The sequence below is a fragment of the Apostichopus japonicus genome, chromosome 13 (assembly GCF_037975245.1).
Source record: "Apostichopus japonicus isolate 1M-3 chromosome 13, ASM3797524v1, whole genome shotgun sequence".
NCBI lineage: Eukaryota > Metazoa > Echinodermata > Holothuroidea > Aspidochirotida > Stichopodidae > Apostichopus > Apostichopus japonicus.
Genome location: NC_092573.1, coordinates 5263776 through 5289596, shown reverse-complemented (window position 1 = coordinate 5289596; position 25821 = coordinate 5263776). Strand labels below are relative to the sequence as shown.

The 25821-nt window shown below is 37.0% G+C and overlaps 1 protein-coding gene across 4 annotated transcripts; it reads left to right on the top strand.

Moving 5' to 3' along the window:
- On the top strand, positions 1 to 24014 carry LOC139978972 (transcriptional adapter 2-alpha-like). Of its 4 annotated transcripts, none has more exons than XM_071989584.1 (16): positions 1 to 361; positions 2248 to 2387; positions 3125 to 3184; positions 3993 to 4084; positions 4317 to 4414; positions 5090 to 5137; positions 7633 to 7721; positions 8594 to 8666; positions 11205 to 11268; positions 12747 to 12790; positions 14211 to 14321; positions 17000 to 17071; positions 19115 to 19250; positions 20656 to 20699; positions 22209 to 22282; positions 22746 to 24014. In XM_071989584.1, the coding sequence occupies exons 2-16, from the start codon at positions 2277 to 2279 to the stop codon at positions 22929 to 22931; spliced, it is 1302 nt and encodes a 433-aa protein (XP_071845685.1). In that variant the 5' UTR covers positions 1 to 361; positions 2248 to 2276; the 3' UTR covers positions 22932 to 24014. The 4 variants fall into 4 exon arrangements, with proteins under 4 accessions (XP_071845685.1, XP_071845683.1, XP_071845684.1 ...); XM_071989582.1 differs by having other exon boundaries at positions 357 to 453; XM_071989583.1 differs by lacking the exon at positions 1 to 361 and adding an exon at positions 362 to 458.
- The last annotated feature ends 1807 nt before the right edge of the window (positions 24015 to 25821 follow it).

Below are 25821 nucleotides of genomic sequence, written 5' to 3'. Positions count from 1 at the left end.
GATCTCTGAGTGAACGATCTCTGAGTGAACGATCTCTGAGTGAACGATCTCTGAGTGAACGATCTCTGAAAAGACAATTTCTGAATCACGACCATTTCTCAGTCGCGACGGTTTCTAAGTCAAGACCATTTCTGAATGGACGGTTCCCGAAAGTTTGACTGTGTTTGCGCAGCGATCTCTGAGTAGACGGTCTGTGTATTAACGCCCATCTGTAAGTGGACGGCATCTCACGTTAAATGGCCATTTCAAAGTGGGCGGCCGATTGCATTTGAGCGGCGATCTCTAAGTGAATGGTTTCTGGGTGAACGACCATCTCTAAGTGGACGGCGCCTCACGTTGACCCTTTCCGCGTTCCATAGTGGTGAGCTAGTGTTTGACGTGAATTCATTAGATATGCTGTTAGATGTTCAGCTCATGTTAGATGTTCTGATATTAATAACTTGGGGTCTAGTGGTAAGGTATTTGAAAATCTACAGAATAACATCATCACGAACATTCATTTAGAGTAGCTTGTTGGCTAAACGTGGGGCTTAATAGTGTTGAAAACGGAAGAGAGAGAGAGAGAGAGTGCCTACTGCACTGGTTACTGTGTATTGCAGCTGTTTCGTGAAATTACTACATACGCTTAGCTAGTACTGATACTGAAGTGATCCAAGTAGCGACCTATTTTAATCAACATTAACCATGCCTAGCATTGGCGTATAGACTTCCGAAACTTAGGTGGGGCCCTGATCTACGCTGTGACATGTAGATTGCTAAGTTTGGCAGTGGCTTTTATTATTGCTGCGGCAAGTGTAGCACTAATAATAAATGTAAGTGTTCGTTGTGCAGAACTTTGTTAACTTGTTGTAGGCATAGACTAGCCAGTGCAATTTTGCCAACAGTAACGGACTAACGCTAGTAATGTTAGTCTAACCCATTACTACATTATGTTATAAGGGGATGGGTTAGGACTCAGGAACCATCAAAGGACAGTTGCCTTTTAGAATTATACGCTATTATTTTGCTATTGTATTATGTATCACTTAGCTGGGAACGCAAAGTTCTAAGAATCTTGTAGAAATTTGTATTTAAACGTATAAAATTGTTGACACAAGTCAGAACATTGTACACAATTCCAACGAAATCACCAATGTTTATTATATTTTCACATCGAATCAATCTGTCAATCATTGCTGATGGACTGGAATGTTGGATAGGGTTGAAAAGTTGAACAAACAAAGGTTAATAACATTTATCTGACTCGGCATACTGTGCTCTACAAAATATGTTATGTTGATATCCACAGTAAAACATGTGTGGCTTCCAAGCCATTTGCCTAAACACAGTTGTTTAACCTTAACATTCAACATTCAATTTACAAATTTTGTGGACTCTTGCCAAGAATTTGTTGTTGATCCTGGTATTTTTTGTGATGCTATTGATACCAAACTCTACTAGCCTAAATTGCTTTCCATTTCTAAAGAAGCATATGTCAAAAGTTGTGATGTAAGACGTCATTCTTTCACCACATCATGTTCAGTAATACATACTTAAGTTCACAAATATATTAAATCTGGTTCATGACGTTTGGTCACTGATTGGATTTATAGCAATACTAGAACATGTTCCAACACACATTATGTACAGTTATCACATTTCTACTTATTGTTTGCAAAACATTTTTATAACATGTCAGCCTACCCACCCACCTGCCTTATAAACATTTAGAGAAATTGTAGAAGTTTCCATTCCCAAAATATGGGGAGATAATGGAATATATGGAGAACTGAGCAGAATCCAACTAAACAAGAAAAGCAAGATAAAAAAGACATTTTTGAGTTCTACACATCTTTCCTGCCTTAATATTAGTTACTTAGACTGATTGTTATGCTATGGTTAGTGCTGCACCACACAGTGGCATAAGCATTTTATACCATTATCTCCTGAAAGGACAAATATTTTGTATTGCCAGAAGATTTGAAGAACTAGGAGACTCCTAGTAAAACAGAGAAAGCCAACAGGTCTGTGTCAGCATGAATGAAAACCCAATCAATTGTAGTAACATAATATCACAAAAATGCTTATAACTTGAAAATCTTGCATTGTTTTAGCTTTTATTGTTCAGACTTTTTTGATGATATTTTGGCAGATTTCTTCTAAACCTTTCCATTTCTGAAGTCTTACCTGCTGTAACTTAAACTAGAGAGTAACCTAAATTTTCAAATATCAAACAAGAATAATTTTTGTCTTTTCCCTCTGTTTCAGATACTTTGCAACACGCTTCCATCAAAGTCATGGCTTTCCTAGGTGTTACACACCCAGTGTGCCCTGGCTGCTCATCATTTTTGATAGAACCATACGTAGGCTGTCTATCCTGTCAGGCAAAGACTCATATTTGTGTTAGCGTGAGTAACGTACATTATCAACCATTTTTTGGTATTTGTAGGGGGTACTACTGTACATTTGGAGACATGGCTTCAGGCCTTTGACTTATCTAGGAAGTGGAGATACCCTACAGAGTAGTACAAAATGTGCATCACCTAAATAATCTTAGTTGAATTACTAATGTTTTATATACCTTTGATGTCATGTGTGCAGGTGTAATGACTGAAATGTGACATCTAATAACTTTTCAGTGTATTCATGGCATTGCTCGTTGTTATTTGAGTTGTCCTGTGCAAAACTACTGTACACTCCAGCGTGCCGTGTAAGGTCTAGTACACAGTCATTACTGGTATCACACCCGGTATCCACAAAATCATACGGCGAATGTTACTTTCAATATGATTTGGCTTTTCTTTGGAATAGTCTCCCAGAGCATGTCAAATGTGCTCAATATGTTAATAACTTTAAAACTGTACTCAAGACTCATGTTTTCACAGTTGTAGTGTATTATATTTTGTGTACATGTTTGTTTTGTGTACAGCGCATCAAGACTTTGTTGTGTGTTGCGCTTTATAAGAACTGTATTATTATTAATATAAGATAATCTTCTCCAAGGCAGTTGTTTCTCCCCATGGGCATTTTTTTTAAAATTTGTATTAAAAAATTGAAGCATTTTTAAAGCCTTTAGGCTAAGATTCCTTCTGATCTCACTGTTTCATTTACATCATGTCCATTCACCTTTCTTTGCTGTTTTTAGTGTTTTGCAAAAGGATGGGAAGGCGGTTCTCATGAAAACAACCATAACTATGAAATTGTTGTAAGTAATGAATTATGTTTGACAAATATTAAAGCCAAATCATGCAGCCAACATATAAACATGCACAAACCTATTCATATCATGATGGCCTAAATCTTCCTGTCAGTTTTGACTAGTTCCCTACAATCACATTATAATGATTGCAATTATTCTGCATTTTCTTTTTCTTTTCCAGTTCCATTAAAAAATTACACCTGTTGCTGCTCAAATAACATGAGTTTTAATAAACTTATAGGTTGTTTAGAAAAACAAATACCTGTTGTGGGGCTTAAGTTACATCAATTTTTGATTGGAATTTAGAACAATGTAGGTTAAGATACTTAACTCCTGTAGGGAGATAGTTGATTAACTTCTTCAGTAGAGTTTCATAATGAAGCAGTTATTTGAAAGGAATAGACTTGTTAAACATTACAGAATTCGCAATTCACTAAATGTTGTACAGTATTAATACTGCATATGAAGAAGTTAAACGTCTAAGTTTCAAGGTTTACAATCTTGTATCAAGGGGGAGGCCTTTTCACACAACTATACAGTATAACAGTATTCCCCTGGTAATTGGTAACTTTTCTCACCCACACACCCAAGCGTGCACAATTCAAACAGTCTCTCCCGGGGAAACTTCAGTGCGCCACATCATTGTGGCCCTTGGGGATCTCCCATACGGTGCAGCCACAAACTGGCGCATGCAACTATATTGACAAGGTACCTCGCAGGTACCTGTTTACCTAGGTAAAGAGTGGTAATTTAGATACAGTGCCTTGTCCAAGGACAACTTATGATGGAATCTTCTGTTTTCTTTCTTAAACAGACTAATGATTTTCCCGTCTTAGATTCCTTGTGGACAGCCAGAGAGGAAATGAAGCTATTAGAGGCCTTGTCTGATCATGGATATGGAAACTGGTAATCACTAAAATAAATAGGCCAAAGCGTTCACCTTATCTCTATTTAGAATTTTGTTCTTTATTTGAGTTGTTTGTTGCCTTTTCAGTATAATTTTGCCTCCTATAATCACAGATAAGGGTAACAATTTACTTTTTGAAGGTACAGACCACTAACCACACAAAGCATTTTACGAACCAGGTGGGCAATATTGATTTCTTCTTGTTACTGTATGGGTTCATATTCATTATAGGCATGATGTATCCAACCACCTACCAAACAGAACCAAGCAAGAATGTGAAGCTCATTATAGTAAGGTGTACCTGAACAACACCAGAACTGTATTACCTAGTAAGTGACCGACATTTCTCTTTAGTTTTGTACCATGGTTACAGCAAAGTTCTGCTAGGGCGCATGCTTCACATGTTCAATGATTTAAGAGTGTTCTATTTCTGAAGGAATTATGACCTACTTTGTAGAATTTACCACATTACTTGTGGTCAGGGCTACCTAAGAATCTTCCCTTAACCCCCCCCCCCCCTCATATGGGTGAAGAAAATAATGTAACAGAGAATTACTCCCATATCGCTTAATTGCTACTTCTTCCACTTATAGGTGAAAGCTTTTAAATGGAGCAATAAAGGTGCTCTAGTTTTTCTTTCACAGTCATTATGTCGTGAAGAAGGGGATGTGTTACTCAGCAGATATCCTATGACAAGCGTTGTGTCACTGGAGACCTTTCCTGGCCATATGTGTCTGGAGACTTTTGATTGGAGACATGTGAGGGGTGGGGGAGGGTGGGGGAGTGGGTTGTTATTAGAAACCTGGACTGGCCACCTGTGACAGAGGCTGTGTTACGGGAAACCTTAGACGTGCCTTATATGACTGGATCTAGACATAGTAGTTGAGTTGTTGTACTGGAGATCTGTGCGAGGAGAATTTAACCTTTAGGAAAGGATTGCATCTCAGGCTCTTTTCTGCTGTTGAAGGTTTTATGTTTATTACTCAATTTGTTCTTCCTTTCAGCCTTTACTTCTGCCCCGGTCAAGAAGCTAAAACCAATACCCTGCAGAGGTAAGACAAGAATCACCTGTAGGAAATATGTTTCTCTCGTGTGTATTATGACAAGAATCACTTGTAGGAAATATGTTTCTGTCGGGTGTATTATGACAAGAATCTCTTGTAGGAAATATGTTTCTGTCGGGTGTATTATGACAAGAATCACTGGTAGGGAATATGTTTCTGTCGGGTGTATTATGACAAGAATCACTGGTAGGAAATATGTTTCTGTCGGGTGTATTATGACAAGAATCACTGGTAGGAAATACGTTTCTGTCGGGTGTATTATGACAAGAATCACTGGTAGGAAATACGTTTCTGTCGGGTGTGTTATGACAAGAATCACTGGTAGGAAATACGTTTCTGTCGGGTGTGTTATGACAAGAATCACTGGTAGGAAATATGTTTCTGTCGGGTGTGTTATGACAAGAATCACTGGTAGGAAATATGTTTCTGTCGGGTGTATTATGACAAGAATCACTGGTAGGAAATATGTTTCTGTCGGGTGTATTATGGTACAGTAAGACAAGAATCAACGGTTGGAAATATGTTTCTGTCGGGTGTATTATGACAAGAATCACTGGTAGGAAATATGTTTCTGTCGGGTGTATTATGACAAGAATCTCTTGTAGGAAATATGTTTCTGTCGGGTGTATTATGACAAGAATCACTGGTAGGGAATATGTTTCTGTGGGGTGTATTATGACAAGAATCACTGGTAGGGAATATGTTTCTGTCGGGTGTATTATGACAAGAATCACTGGTAGGAAATATGTTTCTGTCGGGTGTATTATGACAAGAATCACTGGTAGGAAATACGTTTCTGTCGGGTGTGTTATGACAAGAATCACTGGTAGGAAATACGTTTCTGTCGGGTGTGTTATGACAAGAATCACTGGTAGGAAATACGTTTCTGTCGGGTGTGTTATGACAAGAATCACTGGTAGGAAATATGTTTCTGTCGGGTGTGTTATGACAAGAATCACTGGTAGGAAATATGTTTCTGTCGGGTGTGTTATGACAAGAATCACTGGTAGGAAATACGTTTCTGTCGGGTGTGTTATGACAAGAATCACTGGTAGGAAATATGTTTCTGTCGGGTGTATTATGACAAGAATCACTGGTAGGAAATACGTTTCTGTCGGGTGTGTTATGACAAGAATCACTGGTAGGAAATACGTTTCTGTCGGGTGTGTTATGACAAGAATCACTGGTAGGAAATACGTTTCTGTCGGGTGTGTTATGACAAGAATCACTGGTAGGAAATATGTTTCTGTCGGGTGTGTTATGACAAGAATCACTGGTAGGAAATATGTTTCTGTCGGGTGTGTTATGACAAGAATCACTGGTAGGAAATATGTTTCTGTCGGGTGTATTATGGTACAGTAAGACAAGAATCAACGGTTGGAAATATGTTTCTGTCGGGTGTATTATGACAAGAATCACTGGTAGGAAATATGTTTCTGTCGGGTGTATTATGACAAGAATCACTGGTAGGAATTATGTTTCTGTCGGGTGTATTATGGTACAGTAAGACAAGAATCAACGGTTGGAAATATGTTTCTGTCTGGCGTATTAAATATCAATCCAATTACAATAGCCGAGTGTCATCATTTTTGAATGGTTTCTGATGTAGTTTTACGTTTTTACCTGTCACAGACTGCAGCGATGGTTCCCAGTGGTTGAACTTTTATCCAAGTTCTTTTCTTCAAACTAAAGACAAAACTAGACAATATTTTGCAAGGAAAAATGGAAATTAATTGTATATAGTTATCCTACTATAATTCTGAAGCTCAAGTCAGTCTTATACCTTCTGGTTCAGAGAGATGGGTTGGTTGCAAGAGCTCAGAGCCAGTACATCTCTACATTGTAAATTTTCAACAACAGTAGTCAACAACTTTGGTGTTGTTCATGTAAGACTGTCGAAATTAAGAATTCTCAAAAACCTGTGTTATCTCGTTGGAATTTGGTACATTTGTACTTGAAGCAAATCATTATATGAATGTGAAAACCATGTGTAGTGCCATGTTCATACTTTTCCTGTTCCTGAATTTGTAAATATCATCCAGAAATACAGTATAATAAGAATAACAGTGTGGTCTTAATACAAATTGTATGTTACTCAGTAAAATGTGGTGATATAAGTACATCTTTTGTAATGGTGACTTGATCATTAGCAAAAGTTGGACCGTACAAAACTAGTGGGATTTCATATAGGAATCTGTGAATTTTCGTGAAATACTTTTAAGTTTTTTACACTTTATCTTACTGTATATAGTATTATGGTGAAGTCAACAAAAAAAAAGGCCCGTTTCTATCTGCTTATTATAATTATGATTTTTTTATCAACAACATTTTAATCCTGATGACGTTAAATGAAGAACATCATATAAACCACAGAACTAATCTCTGAGCTTTGTACAAAAACAGAATACTTAGTTTGGTCTTACTTGTAATATGGGACCAGGTGGTATAGTACTGTAAGTATAATGTTTTATACTCTCTTTCAGCATGTGAGGACCCACCTAGACCAATCGGGGATTCGCAGAGGTCAGCTGACATGGCTGGATACATGCCAGCAAGGTCTGATTACACAAAGGTGAAGCTAATATGAATTCATTTGAACTTGAGGCATAAAATCACTTGACGCATAACCACAGTTTGTCAGATTCAACGCAAGACTCAATGGGGAAACAAGAGACTTCTATGGCCTCAAATGACATGTTTACAATATGATACAATTTATCAAGGACAAATGGTGTTGAATATCATCCGAGGGTGGTCTGTTGTTTATATGAAGTTAAAAGAACATGGTTTGTTCGATGTCATCATCAAGTTAGCCTTTTAAGAGCATTCCAGAAATTTAGCATACTGTATAGTGTATATCTTGAGAACTAGAACAGTTATAGAAGCATTAATTACTAACACTCATTTTTCTTTTCTTACTGCATAAGAGTTCCTAAACACCATTACTTATAAAATGTAATTGAATCGGGCAGACAGTGCAATATAACTGTGACATACTACCAGCTACCATTGTGTTTGCATTTTACTTGTCTTGAGATGTTGGTGCTGTGGGATGGTATTGGGTGGATGTATGTGGCAGTTGTTGGAGCAGGAAGGTGGCTCTTACAGAAACATTCGTGCTGATTTAGTCTGATTACTCGTTGATCAGAGAAGGCTGGATATAAGCTGGTGTTCATCTATGATCATTACATTTCAAATGAGTTACTGTAGGCTTCCTTAACTATTAGGATTCCCTGACCTAAAATAATCACTCGCTCATTACCATTAATTCTTTAAGTTTGAATTCTAAGGATGGGGCAAACTTGTTCAGAAAGAGCCAGAAGTGAACCTCCTGTGACAACCAAAAGCCACTACCTTTTTAGCTTAGATTTATCTTGTAGTAAATTGTATCCAGCATCACTTAACACACTTGTGTATTGCTTTGTATTTATTTTCATATGTTAGGAGTACGATAATGGCGCTGAATGGGATATCAAGGATATTTACTTCCAGGGAGAAGAGGAACAGCTCTTGACAGGTATGTCACTAAAGCCAAGTAATTGATCTCAGCATCATAGATGCATTTGAACATGAAAGTATCATTTTGGTTTGTTGCAATAATGCTACAAGAGATATTTAAGCTCTGAAGATTCAAGCTGATTTATTTACAAAATAGTACATCAACTGGACCTAATATCACAGTTCTCATAGTAGTTGTATCAGACTATGAGGTCTAGCCTACCTTGAAAATGGGGCATGGGACCAGGATTTCCGCTTTATTAAATTCACTGCCGCATTTGTTTGCCTACATTTTAGTGGTTTTGTATTTTCCAGACTTCTGTAAAATTGTACACATCTGTGTCAAAAGAAAAATAACGTAAAACATCATTAAACCTACTTGGAAAAGGAGCATCGTCAGTGAGAATATCGGCAATGCTGTTATCTAATGTTATCATTTTGCATACATTATACACAGTGTTGTTATATAGATATACCAATAATTTCAAAACATATATTATATATATATATACATATACATATATATATATTCATTTATATATGTGTATATATCATTGTACCAGAAATGTTCCGTACAGTCAAGCGTTGCGCATTCAACGCATTTGCTCCTCTGAAGTCGATTTTGATTCCCGCACTAAAGAACTGTCACAACACCTCCTAAACAGACAGTATTTCCGGGGTACTATTGAAAATGCCATCAAAAAGGCTAAAAGCAAACCCTGTACCGAAACATTGACGTACAAAACTTGTCAAACCAGTTCCAAAGTATAACATTGGTTACTGAATTCCACCCTGGTCTCCCACCACTGGCTAATATCATTCAGAAGAATTTTCACCTACTTCAAGGCACCGAACGCCTGAAATCAGTTTTCTCAGAACTACCTGTCATTGCTTTTAAAAGACCCAGCAACCTACGGGATATTTTAGTTCGGGCATCCTTTCGGGATGACACCCCATTAGGGGAAAGCAAAACAGAAACTACAGGATCATCGCCCTGTACACAAAATTGCAAAACGTGCTTACTTGTCGATTCGACTGGGGCCTTTCAGAGCAACCAAACCAAACGCACGTTCCAAATTCGGCACAAAATTAACTGCCTATCCAAAAATGTCATTTACCTCATCTACTGCAATATTTGTAACTTACAATACGTTGGAGAGTCAAAAAACACTCTTAGAATGATAATGACACAACATAGATCGGCGATCAAAACAAAAAAGATCAACCAACCTGTTGTTAATCACTTCAATCTCCAAAATCATTCTATTGAGAATTTGCGTGTTATTGCCATTGACCAAAACGATTCTTGTACAGATAAATCTAGGAAAGGAAAAGAAAATTTCTGGGAACTAAACCTAAAGACCACGGCACCATTCGGTTTAAACATCAGAAACGATTTGCCATCCCAGATAAACCAAAACAATTCCTTTGCAATCACGACGGAATCGGATTAAAATAATACGACGCGGATTAAAATAATCCGAATTTCTAAAACTTCTGCTCAATTCAGTAGAAATCAGTAAGTCTCTTTGACTTCACAACAATACCGACACTCTTCTCTATAAAATAGTTTCAATTCCTGCTACTCCTTGTCACTTTCCGTGATCATGCACTGAAGAAGAGCTAGTTTTGCTCGAAAGCTCTGCAAAAACCAAACATTGGCTGTTTTACTTCCAATCACTTACCTAATTTAATTATTGTATCTCACTATTATTCCTACATATATATATATATTTATATATATATATATATATATATATATATATATATACATATATATATACATATGCATATACATATATTTATATATATATATATATATATATATATATATATATATATATATATAGATATATATATATTTACTATATATATCTATATATATATGTATCTATATTTATATACATATTCATGCATATAAAATATGCCTGTCAACTCCCAAAACCAACACCAACATTCGCACAACTAGTACAAGCCTACACAAAAGACCAAGTTTGTAGGGGCAGCCCTCGTATGAAAAGCATTGTACATCATGTGTGTGATCTAGATGGTATTTTCATGCAGCGAGCGAGCTGGACTAATCTAAACAGCTCATTGTGCAATCACTAACAATGCCATACACTTTGAGAGTTTTATTTGGAAGTCAGGCTCATATCTGATATCAGAGTAACAAGAAAACAATTTTGTTTGTCTTGTAATGGGTAGGGTCCTCTTCAAAGTATGAATATTTTCTCATCTGGCCTCAAATAGAGCAACATTTATTACAAGTTTCATACTTTTCGTGGTATTCACTTTCAAGGGTGAGTTGATAGAGCCCCCCCCCCCCCCACCTACCCATCCTCTACTCTAAGATATAAGTCAGAATTAACAGGCATGAAGAATCTGACATTGTTACATTTGTGGACCATAGTCACTGGATTAAGACACAATGTTTGATGATGACAGCTTTGCTATATCAGACCGTGCTCAAATATTTGTTGTGTCTGTGGATGTTATTTACTGTTAAAATGACTGAAAACATTGAAATTCTTGGTTTCTACTTTATTCTTCCCATTAGAATTGAAATATGCAGCAGTTGACATTTACTACAACAGACTCAGAGAGAGACACAACAGAAAGAGGTAAACCTACACACAAAAGAAAGCAAGTGTCATAAAGTATGGTCATAAGTGAAAGGTTAAAGTTAAAGTGTAAGGGTCATAATATTAACAAGACAGCAAAACTGCAGTGTGGTTTCGATGATGCTACATGAATAATCTTATATTAATGTGACACACTAGGCTGTAGCATATAGCCATGGTGAACAATATACTTCAATCCAATTTTGCAGATTGGTGCTTGAAAAAATATCGCTATTTCTCCATTACACTGCCTAAATCGAAGCGATCTTTTACGCAATGAAAATCTAAGGTTGAAAGAGCATCTATCTTCCACTTGCACCTGGTGTTGAGTGAAAATCTTTGCAAAAAATCCTAGCACCAATAACAGCACATTTGTCTCAAAACTCCTTATTTGTTGTATATTTTGCGAATTATGACTGATGGCATATAGGAAATGCCTTAAGATGTAATTTAGGAGATGTTTGGCCACCTTAAGTGTATTGGTATTCTGACACGAAACAGTTTTCCTTCACGTTTTAACAAACCCAATTTTATCCTACCGTTGTTAGTGTATGGCACATTGAAGCCTCAACAACCGGCAGTTCCATGCTCTGTTGTCAAAAATGTTTTACCAAAATGACAGATAATCATGTCTTGTGGATTTGTTTTCTGCAGATCAACTCTTAATGGGTCTTGTGTCCTTAACTTATGAACTTTAATATCTCGGAATAAAGTGGTTACAACTTGTAAATGTTTTATTTATTACAGTAATTAATGCTCTAATATTTTAATATCAGATGGGGATATTGACATGTTTATTGTTAGTAGTCTACCATTTATGAATGCCTTTAAAACACATTATGTACTTCATAAGCTGAAACCGTTCCCTGTAATAAATTGGTATAGTAGATTCGCTATATATTTATAAATGCTCTGTGAAGTTTGTGAACAATCTCCGCACATGAAAACTTCCTGTACATAATGCACATGATTAAAATACTGGTTTTGCTGGGTGGCATTCAGAACTGCCGGGCGCAGCCACCCACAGCCACACGGCGTGAGCACTCACCAGGTAAATAATGAATATTACAAAATTTGGGTTAAAGGTCATTGTTTTCTTGAGCAGCATTCATATACAGGATCAAGGCACCTCAATGTTGAGGTACTTTGTGTATGTTTTCAAGTTTCATGGGAGTTCTTGAAGGCTGCTTTAAATGTCAGTCATGAAATGGAAGAGGCACACTCATTGAAGTACAGTTTATTCTCTTACATGAAAACTATTAATATTTTGAGTTTCATCTCTGTGTTAGATAGATTTCTCGATTGGGTAAATTAGGTAAATAATAATAAGACCTTCTTTAATCTATATTTTGTATAAACAAGCAATGTAGGAGTGATTCATTTGTGTTACTTAAGGTTAGTCAAGCTACAGTGTAACTGTCTACTCTAATTTATTCATGCATTGAACTGTTTTCTCTTTTTTTCCTTTCTTTTTTCAGAACCATACGTGATTATGGTCTTCTTTCTATACATAAACACCACAGTAAGTTTCTTGTCCCATAATGGTATCATTAATAGGAAATGAAATTATATATAATACTGCCATACAGCTTTTGTGTGATATAATGTAGGTTTGTAAACACTTTGAATTTATGTGACAATGAAGCAGTATTCAGTTTACATACCATCATGTGTGTAAAGAACTTTACATAATTATTTTAAACAAATATCATGTTTCCATAAACTGTGACAAATTCATCATACAGTAAGCTGAAATAATTTAGTGCTCATAGGTGAACAATTGATCTGTTCTTATTTGAACAAACAGCTAGTTTGAACACTTTCATTACCTCAAAGAATGAACAAACCTGTATCAGAAGCCTGTATAGCTTGGCCCTGTAACTATTTAGCTACGATAGGTCAAAGTGTTGTAAGGTGCAACAGAATCTCTTTCCTCATGAAAGTTAGGTGTAAGTGTTTGCTTCGGTTATTCCAACATTCACACCATTTTTACTTGCAGAATGTACATTTGACGTGATAAATAGCCCCCCCCCCCCTTATCCATAATAGTAATTGCAAAAAACAGCAACATCAACAAAGAGAAAAGTACAGACAATAGCAAAAAACAACATCAACAAAAAGAAAAGTACAGACAATAGCAAACACTACAACATCGACAAAAATGGAAACAACTACATCAATAGCAATTACATCAACAAACAGAAAACTACAGACAATAGCAAAAAACAACATCAACAAAGAGAAAAGTATGACAATAGCAAAAAACAACATCAACAAAAAGTAAAGTACAGACAATAGCAAACACTACAACACTACAACAAAAATGGAAACAACATCAACAAACAGAAAACTACAGACAATAGCAAAAAACAACAACATCAACAAAGAGAAAAGTATGACAAAAGCAAAAAACAACAAAATCAACAAAATAAACTACAGGCAATAGCAAACACTACAACATCAACAAAAAGAAAACTACAGACAATAGCAAAAACAACAACATCAACAAAAAGAAACTGCAGACAATAGCAAAAAACAAAAACATAAACAAAAAAGAAAATTAACATTACAATGGATAAAATATCAAACAAAGACAAAGCACAAAAACTAAAAGAAAATTATCTCCATCACACAAGTAAAACCAATTTGAATGATGAAAGGGGTAGCAGCATCTCCTTGAACAAAGCAAAAGACCATTGCACTGATATCATGGCGTGCATCTGATCATAGTTGTATAAACCTAATCAGCTAATTTGAAGTCAAGACCCATATACCATATTTGATGATGATTACACCGGTATGAGTCAATCTGATGGGAAGTGTGGATCATGGTGATTGAGCCCAACTTTTTAAGCCTGAAAAAGGGAGTTTTTAGCCCAAAAACTAGCCAACATATTTGCCTAGTTCTTCATGTTGTTTATTATGTTCATTACCCTTCACAGTTCAGGAGAGGAATCACGACCTTGCTGTCAGAAACATCATCGATAAACTGAGGAAGTTTTCTCGATTGCAGACCCCTCTGGCCCATGACAAGCTTGTGGAAGGACTAGTGTGTAAGTCACTGTCTGTTCCTGTAACAATAGGCTTGGAACTTGTTTGTCACTGTCTGTTCTTGTAACAATAGTCTTGGAACTTGTTTGTCACTGTCTGTTCCTGTAACAATAGGCTTGGAAAAACTGTCTGTTCCTGTAACAATAGGCTTGGAACTTGTTTGTCACTGTCTGTTCCTGTAACAATAGGCTTGGAACTTGTTTGTACACTATCTGTTCCTGTAACAATAAGCTTTGAACTTGTTTGACACTGTCTGTTCGTGTAAACAATAGGCTTGGAACTTGTTTGTCACTCTGTTCCTGTAACAATAGGCTTGGAACTTGTTTGTCACTGTCTGTTCTTGTAACAATAATCTTGGAACTTGTTTGTCACTGTCTGTTCTTGTGACAATAGGCTTGGAACTTGTTTCTCACTGTCTGTTCTTGTAACAATAGGCTTGGAACTTGTTTGTACACTGTCTGTTCCTGTAACAATAAGCTTTGAACTTGTTTGGCACTGTCTGTTCCTGTAAACAATAGGCTTGGAACTTGTTTGTCACTGTCTGTTCCTGTAACAATAGGCTTGGAACTTGTTTGTCACTGTCTGTTCTTGTAACAATAATCTTGGAACTCGTTTCTCACTGTCTGTTCTTGTAACAATAGGCTTGGAACTTGTTTCTCACTGTCTGTTCCTGTAACAATAAGCTTTGAACTTGTTTGTCACTCTGTTCCTGTAAAAATAGGCTTGGAACTTGTTTGTCACTGTCTGTTCTTGTGACAATAGGCTTGGAACTTGTTTCTCACTGTCTGTTCCTGTAACAATAAGCTTTGAACTTGTTTGTCACTCTGTTCCTGTAAAAATAGGCTTGGAACTTGTTTGTCACTGTCTGTTCTTGTGACAATAGGCTTGGAACTTGTTTCTCACTGTCTGTTCCTGTAACAATAGGCTTGGAACTTGTTTGTCACTGTCTGTTCTTGTGACAATAGGCTTGGAACTTGTTTCTCACTGTCTGTTCCTGTAACAATAAGCTTGGAACTTGTTTGTGACTGTCTGTTCTTGTAACAAAATGTTTGGACTTGTTTCTTCTTCTCCTTAAATGTTTTAATGTATTCAACTGTTTTTGTTTTCTCTGAATGACATAAATACTGAATTCTCTAATATTTAGTTAGTATTGTTTGCATTATCAATAGTAAAGAAATAGCAAATAAAAGGGAGCATTATTAACAGTTTTCATGAGAGAATATTGTTTGAGCTAATATAGCTTGCTTTCATTTGTAATTAGAATCGAAGGTGTTCTGAGGTGATGAAATACTGATGATTTATCAAATTTACTAATTTCTGGGTCATGACACAATTCAATTCAATTCAATTCAATTCATAAGACTTTATTTCAATCTCTCGCATTAAAGTATGCAATTATGACAATAGATGTGGGTAAATGTACAAGAGAACAAGAGATTGAGGAGTGCCAACAAGAAGCTCTGCAGAGCTTGTTTACGTTGACACCCCTTTACAAATAAAATATAGAAAGAAAGCTTAAGTATACAGAGAAAACAGAACAAAGATGGCAAAGAAAGGAAAATACAAAATCAATGATAGTTTGATATAAGATACTCTTTAAGACGTTTTTTGAAGGTGTTCAGAGTTTTACAACCAGTAATAGTAGTAGGGAGGGAATTCCAAAGTTTTACGCCGACATAACGAATACCAAGTTGTGCAGACCTAAGTCTAAAGTAAGGAACAGTCAATTGATTTGGCACACGGTTGGGATAAGGATCATTACGTAACTGAAAATAGTTGCGAAAAGTCGACGGAGCATTATCATGAAACCAATTGAAAATAAAAATACCAACATAGTAACGATTTATATCATAGATACTAAGAGCGTTAAGAGTAGTAAACAGGGGTGCTGTATGCTGGAGGTAATCCGCATTACAAATATAACGAATGGCTCTCTTTTGAAGTAAGTAAAGGGGTTGAATTCTAGAGGCATGGGTGCCCTTTGATGAAAATAAATCTAAGTTAATGTCATAGTTTGATCAGTTGCAATCTGATGTTGATTAATGCCAAGTATTTTCCGGTCAAATTTGTGGACAAAATTTGTAAAAGCCTTCTGTACACTTAAAGTATATTGGTTTTACCAGTTGGGTGCAAGTAGCAAAAATGTCAGCAAAATACCAATTTTGATTGATAATTAAGAGTTCAGCAACTGCAAAAACTTGTTTCTCAACAATCATAACATTTTATATAAACATAAACTTAATTTTCATGTTTCTCTTCCATCCCATGCCCACTCACAAGTGCAAATCTAGTTTTTGAAAGCATTGTTAGCGACAAATTCTAGAAAGTTTGGTAAACCAGTGAAATAAAACTCAACCATGGTACATGGTATCGAAGTTTGCTTATTTAGTCATAAGTAACTGAAACTACATTGATCTTTCAGTCTGAAACTGTTTTTGTCAAAGCTTTGAAGTCACTTCTACTGTCGCTTCTGCTTGCTACTGAGTGTCTGAAATAGTTTGGTTCAGCTGCTTTCAATTTTACCAAAACGCGCAACACAAAGCTGTTTATTGTTGAACTGTGTTAATTGTAATCAGCCGCGCAAAATATAAGAACCAATCAATGTTTGATTTAGTCAACAATCATTTATTGGAAAATTAATGTTCTTATCAATCAATCACTTTGTGGTTTCTGTTTACAGATGAACTTGATCTTCGTAAGGAAATAAAAAGGCTACAAGAATATCGTTCCCAAGGAAACATGTCTTTCAGTGGTAAGGAAAATTCTCTTTGGTTTCTTTGTTGTCTTGTTGGACAACAGTGGACAACAGCACAGAACAGACCCCCACTTTCCCCTCCCCCTTCCGCTAAACAGCTGAGAAAATTCTTGCTCCATCTGGGAAGTATCCGAGTATCCCAAGTTAAATGTCGTGTCTATTGGCTGTCATTTTGTAATCTTTGTGATGTCATTTTGTCACTTCTGAAATGTTCTACTTTCTCTTTGTTTTACCTTTCATGTTTTCAAGGTATAATGTTAACTTGTTTGACAGATTTAACTCTATAACATAGATCAATGGTGACAGTTAGGTTATTGTCTCTTTTACGGTTCTGTACAGATTTAACTCTATCACATAGATCAATGGTGACGGTTAGGTTATTGTCTCTTTTACCGTACTGAACAGATTTAACTCTATCACATAGATCAGTGGTGACAGTTAGGCTATTGTCTCTTTTGCGGAACTGAACAGATTTAACTCAATCACATAGATCAATGGTGACGGTTAGGTTATTGTCTCTTTTACAGTAAAGAACAGATTTAACTCTATCACATAGATCAATGGTGACTGTGAGGTTATTGTTCCTTTCTACGGTACTGAACAGATTTAACTCTATTATATAGATCAATGGTGACAGTTAGGTTATTGTCTCTTTTACAGTAAAGAACAGATTTAGCTCTATCACATAGATCAATGGTGACGGTGAGGTTATTGTTCCTTTTTATGGTACTGAACAGATTTAACTCTATCACATAGATCAGTGGTGACGGTTAGGTTATTGTCTCTTTTACGGTACTGAACAGATTTAACTCTATCACATAGATCAAATGGTGACGGTTAGGTTATTGTCTCTTATACGGTACTGAACAGATTTAACTCTATCACATAGATCAATGGTGACGCTTAGGTTATTGTCTCTTATACGGTACTGAACAGATTTAACTCTATCACATAGATCAGTGTTGACGGTTAGGTTATTGTCTCTTATACAGTACTGAACAGATTTAACTCTATCACATAGATCAGTGGTGACGGTTAGGTTATTGTCTCTTTTACGGTACTGAACAGAGTTAACTCTATCACATAGATCAAATGGTGACGGTTACGTTATTTCCTCTTTTACGGTACTGAACAGATTTATCTCTATCACATAGATCAATGGTGATGGTTAGGTCTCAAGTTAACAGTACTGAGTCAAGTGCCATACTTTTTTTTCAAACTTCTCAAAAATAACAACATACATTTGTTACGAGAAATGGTCTGAGAATGTCCATTCATAACAGCTTGGTGAGTTTGTTCTGGTGATCATGACCTTTGACATTTTATGATCTCATTATCTGAAATAGCCAATGGATATGTCTTTTATTTGCAAATAAGAGTGGAAACAAAAAACTGACTGGGTATTATAAATAGCGTTTTTAATGGAGCAAACAAATTAGAATTATGTTTTTTATCAGTGACCTCAGCTTGAAAATCGCTTTTTAAGAATCGGGGTAACACTCCTGATTATACGGTTTGCATGGAACTTTGGCTTCTGCTTGGCACAATCAATGTGCCATTTAACCTAAACAGTCAAATATCTTCAACATTGTTTCAAAAGTTGCAATGTATAGCACTGTTTTCCATCCAAGCACCATCAATTTTACCAATATTTCTCAAAGGGGATGACTTAACATCAATTCCCCTCCTCACCCCACCCCCACCCCCCCCCCCCCCCCCATTTCCTCAAAAAGTAATTCCTTTGTAGAAAAATACTTTGCTCTGTAGATAAATATCTAAAATATTATAAAGGGGAAAAAAAGTCATTTTCAGGTCAATTGCTGTTGGTAGATGCAGTTACAAAATATCACCAAATTGAAAAGAAAATCATATCTACACCTCACCAAATGCTACGAGGATGCAGTTTTGACCATCCTACAGATGCAGAAAATTTTCAGCAAGTTTGCTAAGCCATCAGTTACAGCCACCCAGTTATCCAATGAGGTAGTACTTTTTCTTTTCAAACCAGTTAAACTCATTTTATGTTTTGTTGAACAATAGCTGCAAGAATGTACGACAAACTCAAACTCCGTCGAGAGCCTAGCAGGTTGAAAAAGAGGACCCTGCTCTCGGAGGTTCTCACCATCTCCAGCAGTTCCTCCGCCTGTCAACAGTGGTTGCATCGACAAGCTTTGGTGTAAGTAACCAGAAATTTCCTATTGTAAGAGCAGTCCTGCCAGTAACCTGTCATATTGATATGCCTTTCTTAAACTATGGGGAGACATGAGGTTGTCAGGACTGTAGAATTGCTTGTGGTTTTGAAATGGACTAGACCAACAAAATAGTACTAAAGTATAAGTAAGAAGTACAGTGATGTGGCATTAGTTTGTTGGTATAATTTAGCAAAGTAACATTAAAATGAAAGATGCTTTAAAGGTATTGAAGACTCGCCCCAAACTGCGTGGGGCCATCTGAAAAAGTTAACTTTCTGTTGCTTGCAAGTGACGTTTTGTTCGTTTCGCTAAAAAATGCAGACAGAAATGAAACATGATACCTTGTTATCTTTAGCTGGACCTGAGATGTCCATCGCTGTATCGTTTGTATACTCTGCTGTGGGTATTGACCGCAGCTGTATGTACTGACTGTACACTAGTGTCTAATTACCGACGGTAGCAAGCTGTGTGTGTATTTTCTGGGATCGATGGTGGTGTCTAACACTTCTGTTACACCTCATTCGCAACTAGGTCAGAGTACCTGCATTAGACGTTTCTTTTTGCGCAAGTCTTCACACCCTTTAAGAAAATGTAAAAAGATCGTAAAGGTTTATCTGCATTTGTGTTTTACCTTTATTATTGTACAAATCTATATCCTCCATTGGCTCCTAGTCATATCATTCTTTTCGGACTGTCTGACATGTTAAAGTAAATCATAAAGATAGTCACTCTTATGTGTAAAGCCATCATTATCATGAACAGACTGGGAAATTGTAAACAAATTTGAAATTGAGAGACACAGTTTGAAACCAGTGACTCCAGAATCACAAGTCCTGTGCTGTATTGATTGAGGTGTTGAGTCCTATTAATTGGTGAAGATCCTTCATAGAAACCATTTATTTCTTGGGACTGCAAGATTGAATTCAGAGGACGCTAATAGGGTAGTGGGGCAAGATAAAATATATCTAGTACTTTTTAGACAACTCCATCTGTTGCAAATACAGTAGCATATCCAGGATGTTCCATTGGGGAGAGGAGTGGGGTGGGGTGGGGGGTTCACATGTGTGGGAGAATAACAGCCATCAAGGGCAGGGTGGCCTTATTTTGCAACTGCAACACAACTTTCACTGTTTAGTACAGAAAGTGATCGAGATTGTTAACAATTTGTTTGTTTGAAAGAAACAAATAACAGACCTGAAAATGTATATTGTTTTCTTCAAAAAGCAGGTGGCAATTAATAAATTAAGTGAGAAACAACACCTGGGTGGTAATGAGTGAGCGGGGGAGGAAGGGGGAGGGGGAATGGAGCACCCACTCTTCCCGCCTTCCCTGCTCTGCCAATGAAGTACAGATCTGCCTCATCATGCACTACTCTCTTTCCTTTTACAGTGATGCCGGACATAAGAAACTGCCGTTAGTAGTTCCATTTTCAAGTAAGTGCGACTTATATTCCATCTCCCCTTTACCTGTTTTAACTGTTCCCCCCCCCCCCCCCTCCAGCTACTGATACACCCAGTACATCCCTCTATATATATGTCATGATACCCTAAGTTCCTGTACTCTGTACAAAACTGTGAGTCATCCTTGAATGTGATTCCTCAGAGTGGTGGCACAGAATTTCCGTAAAATATGGCACATAATTTCCTTAAATATCACACGGAAACAGGTCAAAAACACAGATGTACAGAAATGTTAAAGTATCTCACAGGTTCTTTTAATTTATGGAAATTTGGTGCAGAACATGAAATTTGGTATGGCAAAATAAAAAACACAAGTTTTTACAAAAATTTGTCATTTCTTTGTATACAAATAATAACCATTGTTACTTAATTATAGTCATAAAAGCCAGTCACATTCCTCTTCTAAATCAGCTGAAACATTCTAGAGTAACCATGTGACTTAATGCTTAGTGCGGAGAGTGACACCGTACTGCTGAAATACCGAAATGGCTTGTGAAATTTTTAACAGGAATGGAACTTCTAAAACTTGGGTCTGCTATTATTTTTCTTTTTGCACCCTTGTAGCGAGATTAGTATTGCAGTATGCCATTAATACTACTGTATATACAACAATGGACATTTAAAGTTGCAAAACCACAAGTAAAGGCTTGTAGTTTCTTGTAGTTTTAATTTTTGTTAACAGGGGTGATAGGAATGTTTATAAATGCAACGGGATTGATAAGTAGATAATTTTATCATAACAAAGGCAACTGTTTTCCATTTTATCTCTATACTGAAATTTAAGTTAAGTGAACTTGTCATCAGACCCACTTGAATGCAAAGAAACCTTTCTTAATATGATCACATCAGTTAATTCTTTTATGGACTGTCATTGGCTGGTGATATTTGCAGATTTAAAAGTTTGTCAAATGAAACTTTTAGGTTTCTTTAGTTTATAGCAATCTGGTCATAATTTCCTGTGTAAACCTCCTATCCAACATAAATGTTTAATCCTCTCAGAGAACACTGAAGGCCACAACGTACTGCACAAAGGGTTGCGACCCGTCGTGATGTACTTTTCAATAATCGTAATGAATTCACAGTCTCAAAACTGACCTTTGCACACCAAACAACTAATAACTGCACATGCACGATGACTGCTTTCTGTTAACAACCACTACTTGTTTAGGTCACATGCAAAATTAGTTTCCTGTGAGTGGTTACATTTGTTTATTAATACTGGACAGTTATTGTTGTGAACCACAGTGCCAAATGGCATTCAGAAAATGCTCCATGCTCAATTTTCCCGACTGCAGACGACGCGACTGAAAACTGCCAAATTCATGATCAGACGCAGCCTTCATTGCTCGCACACTGATTGATTGTTCCTTGTAACAACAGTAAAGTTGGGTGAGGATGTGATCAGGTGGGCAGTAGGTTTTATGTGTAAATTCTGATCTCTATTCCATCTTGCAACTTCCTCCACTCCTTTTGTTTTCTCAGGCAGCAGAAGCTCAACACCTCTGGACCTTACGAGTTACGCAGGTTATGACAGATTAAATGACAAAGAAAAAACGGTAGGTTCAAGAGTTGTTCCAAACTTTATGGACAGTGGCATAGCAAGGAACTTTGGTAGGCCAATATCCACCTCTCCTTGTTCCCAGACCCAGCTTTATCATTAGCTCTAATCCTTTCTGTCAGTGAAGAAAGGTTAAAGAGATTTGTCTAGACAATGTGCTGAGTTTGAACGTTCCCTAATTGAATCAGTGTTGCACAGTTGAAAGGAATTTCAAGCAAAAAAGTTAATAAAGGAGTTACATACCATCAGTGACAACCATTTTGTGCAACACTTGTACTTTATAAAGACAACAAGGTACCTAAATATCTCAAACCCCTGCAGAGTTATAATGACCTATATCAAATGTTGACAACTAACCTCCCTAAGTTTTCTGCAAACTGTCTGCCATGATTGTATATCAACCCTTCTTGTAAAACTTAAAAAAGAAATGCATTTTACTTTGGTTTCTTTTATTCTTCCAGCTATGTGCAAACGTACGTATTTTGCCTGAAGCATTCTTTGAATACAAGCGTATCTTTCAGAGTGAATGTGCCAAGCTAGGACACCTTAAGCTCAAGCAGGCCAGGAACTTGATAAGAATTGACGTAAACAAGATTCGTAAAGTGTTTGACTTCTTGGTCAAGGAAGGTCACATAAATACCTCATGATATGTGCAATTTAGTAATATTTTGAGAATGAACTGATTCTTGGAGTTCAGTAACTCAGGGAAATCTGCTGATCAGGAGAAGGGTACACAAGGAAGATGTTTCTCATCTTGAATGTCGTTTGGAAGTAAACATGTGTCAGAACTGTCAAGAACAGGTCAATATGCAAATTAGAAGCAGAAGGTTAACCAGGACATCATACACAAAGTAAACAGAGTTGTAGAAGTGGCTTATATGTACATGGGCGATCCAGTGAGGGAACTCAGGGACCTGGCCCCTCTACTGAATCTTCTTTGGCAATAAAAATAAGCTGTAAACAAGACTTTGGTCAGTTACATGGTGTAAAACTCAAAACTGCTGGTATAGAGATTGCTTATTTTCCACCATTATTTTCTAGTGCACCACCATGTCAGTAGAAATGTTGGTATGTACCGATGCTTGTCTCTTGAGAACCCCATTCTTAGAAATCATGTAACTGCCACAGATAGTTGTTTCTGATTGGCCACCTCTGGTGTAAAATCATGCTTTCAAGGGATTGTCAACATCAAGGGAATGGCCATGTCTGGTATAAAACCATTCTTCATTTGGATAACCATCACCTGCCTCTTGACTTTGGACATACCTGTTTTTTCAATAGAAATTCGCCAAATTGGATCAGCCCTTGTGTAAATTCATGAAATTAAATGTGTTGTAAGTATGATCTGTCTATGTGTAATATGGAACTCTATGATCTGTTTTGCAATGTCAATTTAAACACTTTGACTTAGCTGATAAAGTCTTATCAGCCATTTTTGTAGAAAGTTACACAGTATGTCCTTGCATTCTCTTTTAAGTTAAACATTTACTCTTTGCACCTGTGAATGTACAAGTGCATCAATAACTAGAGTGTTTCCTTTATAGTTTATAGACCAGGTGTCCTTAACAAAGCATTATATACAGTGTTGTGTATGTGATATTGAGTGTATACTTTACTTTTGTTTGAATACATCTTTGGCACACAAATGTGGCAAATGCTGATTCAGAAATTACAGTTTTTGTACTGGAAGATGAAGAACTGACATACAAATTTTGAAAACTTAAAAGACACATTTATGCAAGCTGTCGTCTTTGCTTTTTCTTTTTATGTGTGATTATTGAAGAGTTGAATTAGGCCAATTCTGCATGCCAAGAAAATCAAATGACCAATGCGCAACAATGCTTCAAGTGAATGATGTAGTTATGCATGTGTATAGTTAACTTAAGTCACCCATTATCACAGTTAGACTTAATTGTAAGAGTATGTCAGAGAGGAGATATGAATTTCCATGGACAAAAGAATGCAATTTCCTCACATATATATATATCCCTCACAGACAAGAATATTTCCTATGGATTCTTGCTTTGTTGCAGACTTTTGCCCACCATTTCTGCGTTCCACTGTCATTTGTTTTTTGGTTCCATGATAATAGTAACCTTTGCGTTCATGATGGCATGTGTGCGTATGTATGTGTGTGTGCGTGCGTGTGTGAGTGCGTTTGTGACGCCCAGCTTGTAAACACGATATCTCAAGAAGGGCAGGTCAGCCCAATTTCAAATTTGGTTTGTAGAGGTACCACATTGAGTATAAGAAGCCTATTGTTTTTGGTGTAGGTCAAAGGTCATTTAGGGTCACCAGGGGTGAAATTATTAAAACCTTGTAAACACGGTAATTAGACACTAGTATACAGTCAATACATACAGCTACGGTCAATACCCACAACACAGTGCACAATAGCAGACATGGGCGGCGATCATGGGGGGACATGTCCCCCCCCAATATTTTAGGTGGGAGGGATATAGTATCTAATATCCCCCCCAATATTTGGTGGCATAGTTTTTTTTTTGTGGCTATAAGAGCATATTTTTAGCTCATACCAGCATGCTGGTGTGAGCTATTGTTACAGTGCGGCGTCTTTCACTCTATCACTCTATCCGTCAACAATTGGTAAAACCGCTCCCACTCGCACAGTGTTTGATGGAATTTCATGAAACTTGGACACAAGGACCATTTGGTGTAGGTCCATCAGAGATGGTCCGAAATTTGGGGTCAAAGGTCACCTGTGGGCGGTAATGGGCCATTTTGTGGAAATACGCAAAATGCCTCTTCTCCTACAGATTCCATGGTACAATGTTGAGGGTTTGTCACGATAGTACTATGGAAGTTTTACCTTCAGGGTGTTCATGAATTTGAGATCAAAGATCAACTAGGGGTCTTTTGTGGCCCGGGCCGCGGCCCTATATTTTCAAATTGCTCCTGTTCGTACTGTGTATGGCCAGTTATAATGAAACTTGGTCACAACGTTCCTCAGGATGAGAGTTACGAGGGGTGTTCAGAAAATTGAGGTCAAATGTCATTTAGGGGGTCATCGGGGGTCATTCTTTGTAATATTTTCAAATATCTCAATCTCCTCAAGATTTTGATGGATCATATTCAAAGTTGAACTGATGATTGTTGGATTGTGTATGAATAAGGTGATGCCTAATAAGTTTTGGTCAAAAGTTAATTAATTACAATTAATCCCCATTGTTTAAAAAAATCTGAGCCTTCACCTTTTGCCAAAGCTCCTTTAATTTGTCTCCCAGTCTCTGCAGTGTTTGTTTACATTGTGGTTAAGCTCTGCAGAGGCTGTTAGTGGAATTAAAGCAGGACTGGGAGTTGTTGTTAACTGTTGAACTGTAAGCATGAGAGCCCAATAGCCAATCAGCACTTGCCGATTCTTAGAAGTCTTTGAGCCTGAGGTATGTAGGCAGCCAGCCAAAATTTTGGCAAGGAGTGCTTCAGGTCTGCTCAGGTAGAGGGGAGAAAGTTTAATAGGGTAGGTCAGGTCAGGGTAGGAGAGTGGGGAAAATAGGATTTAAAGGGGGAAAATAGGAA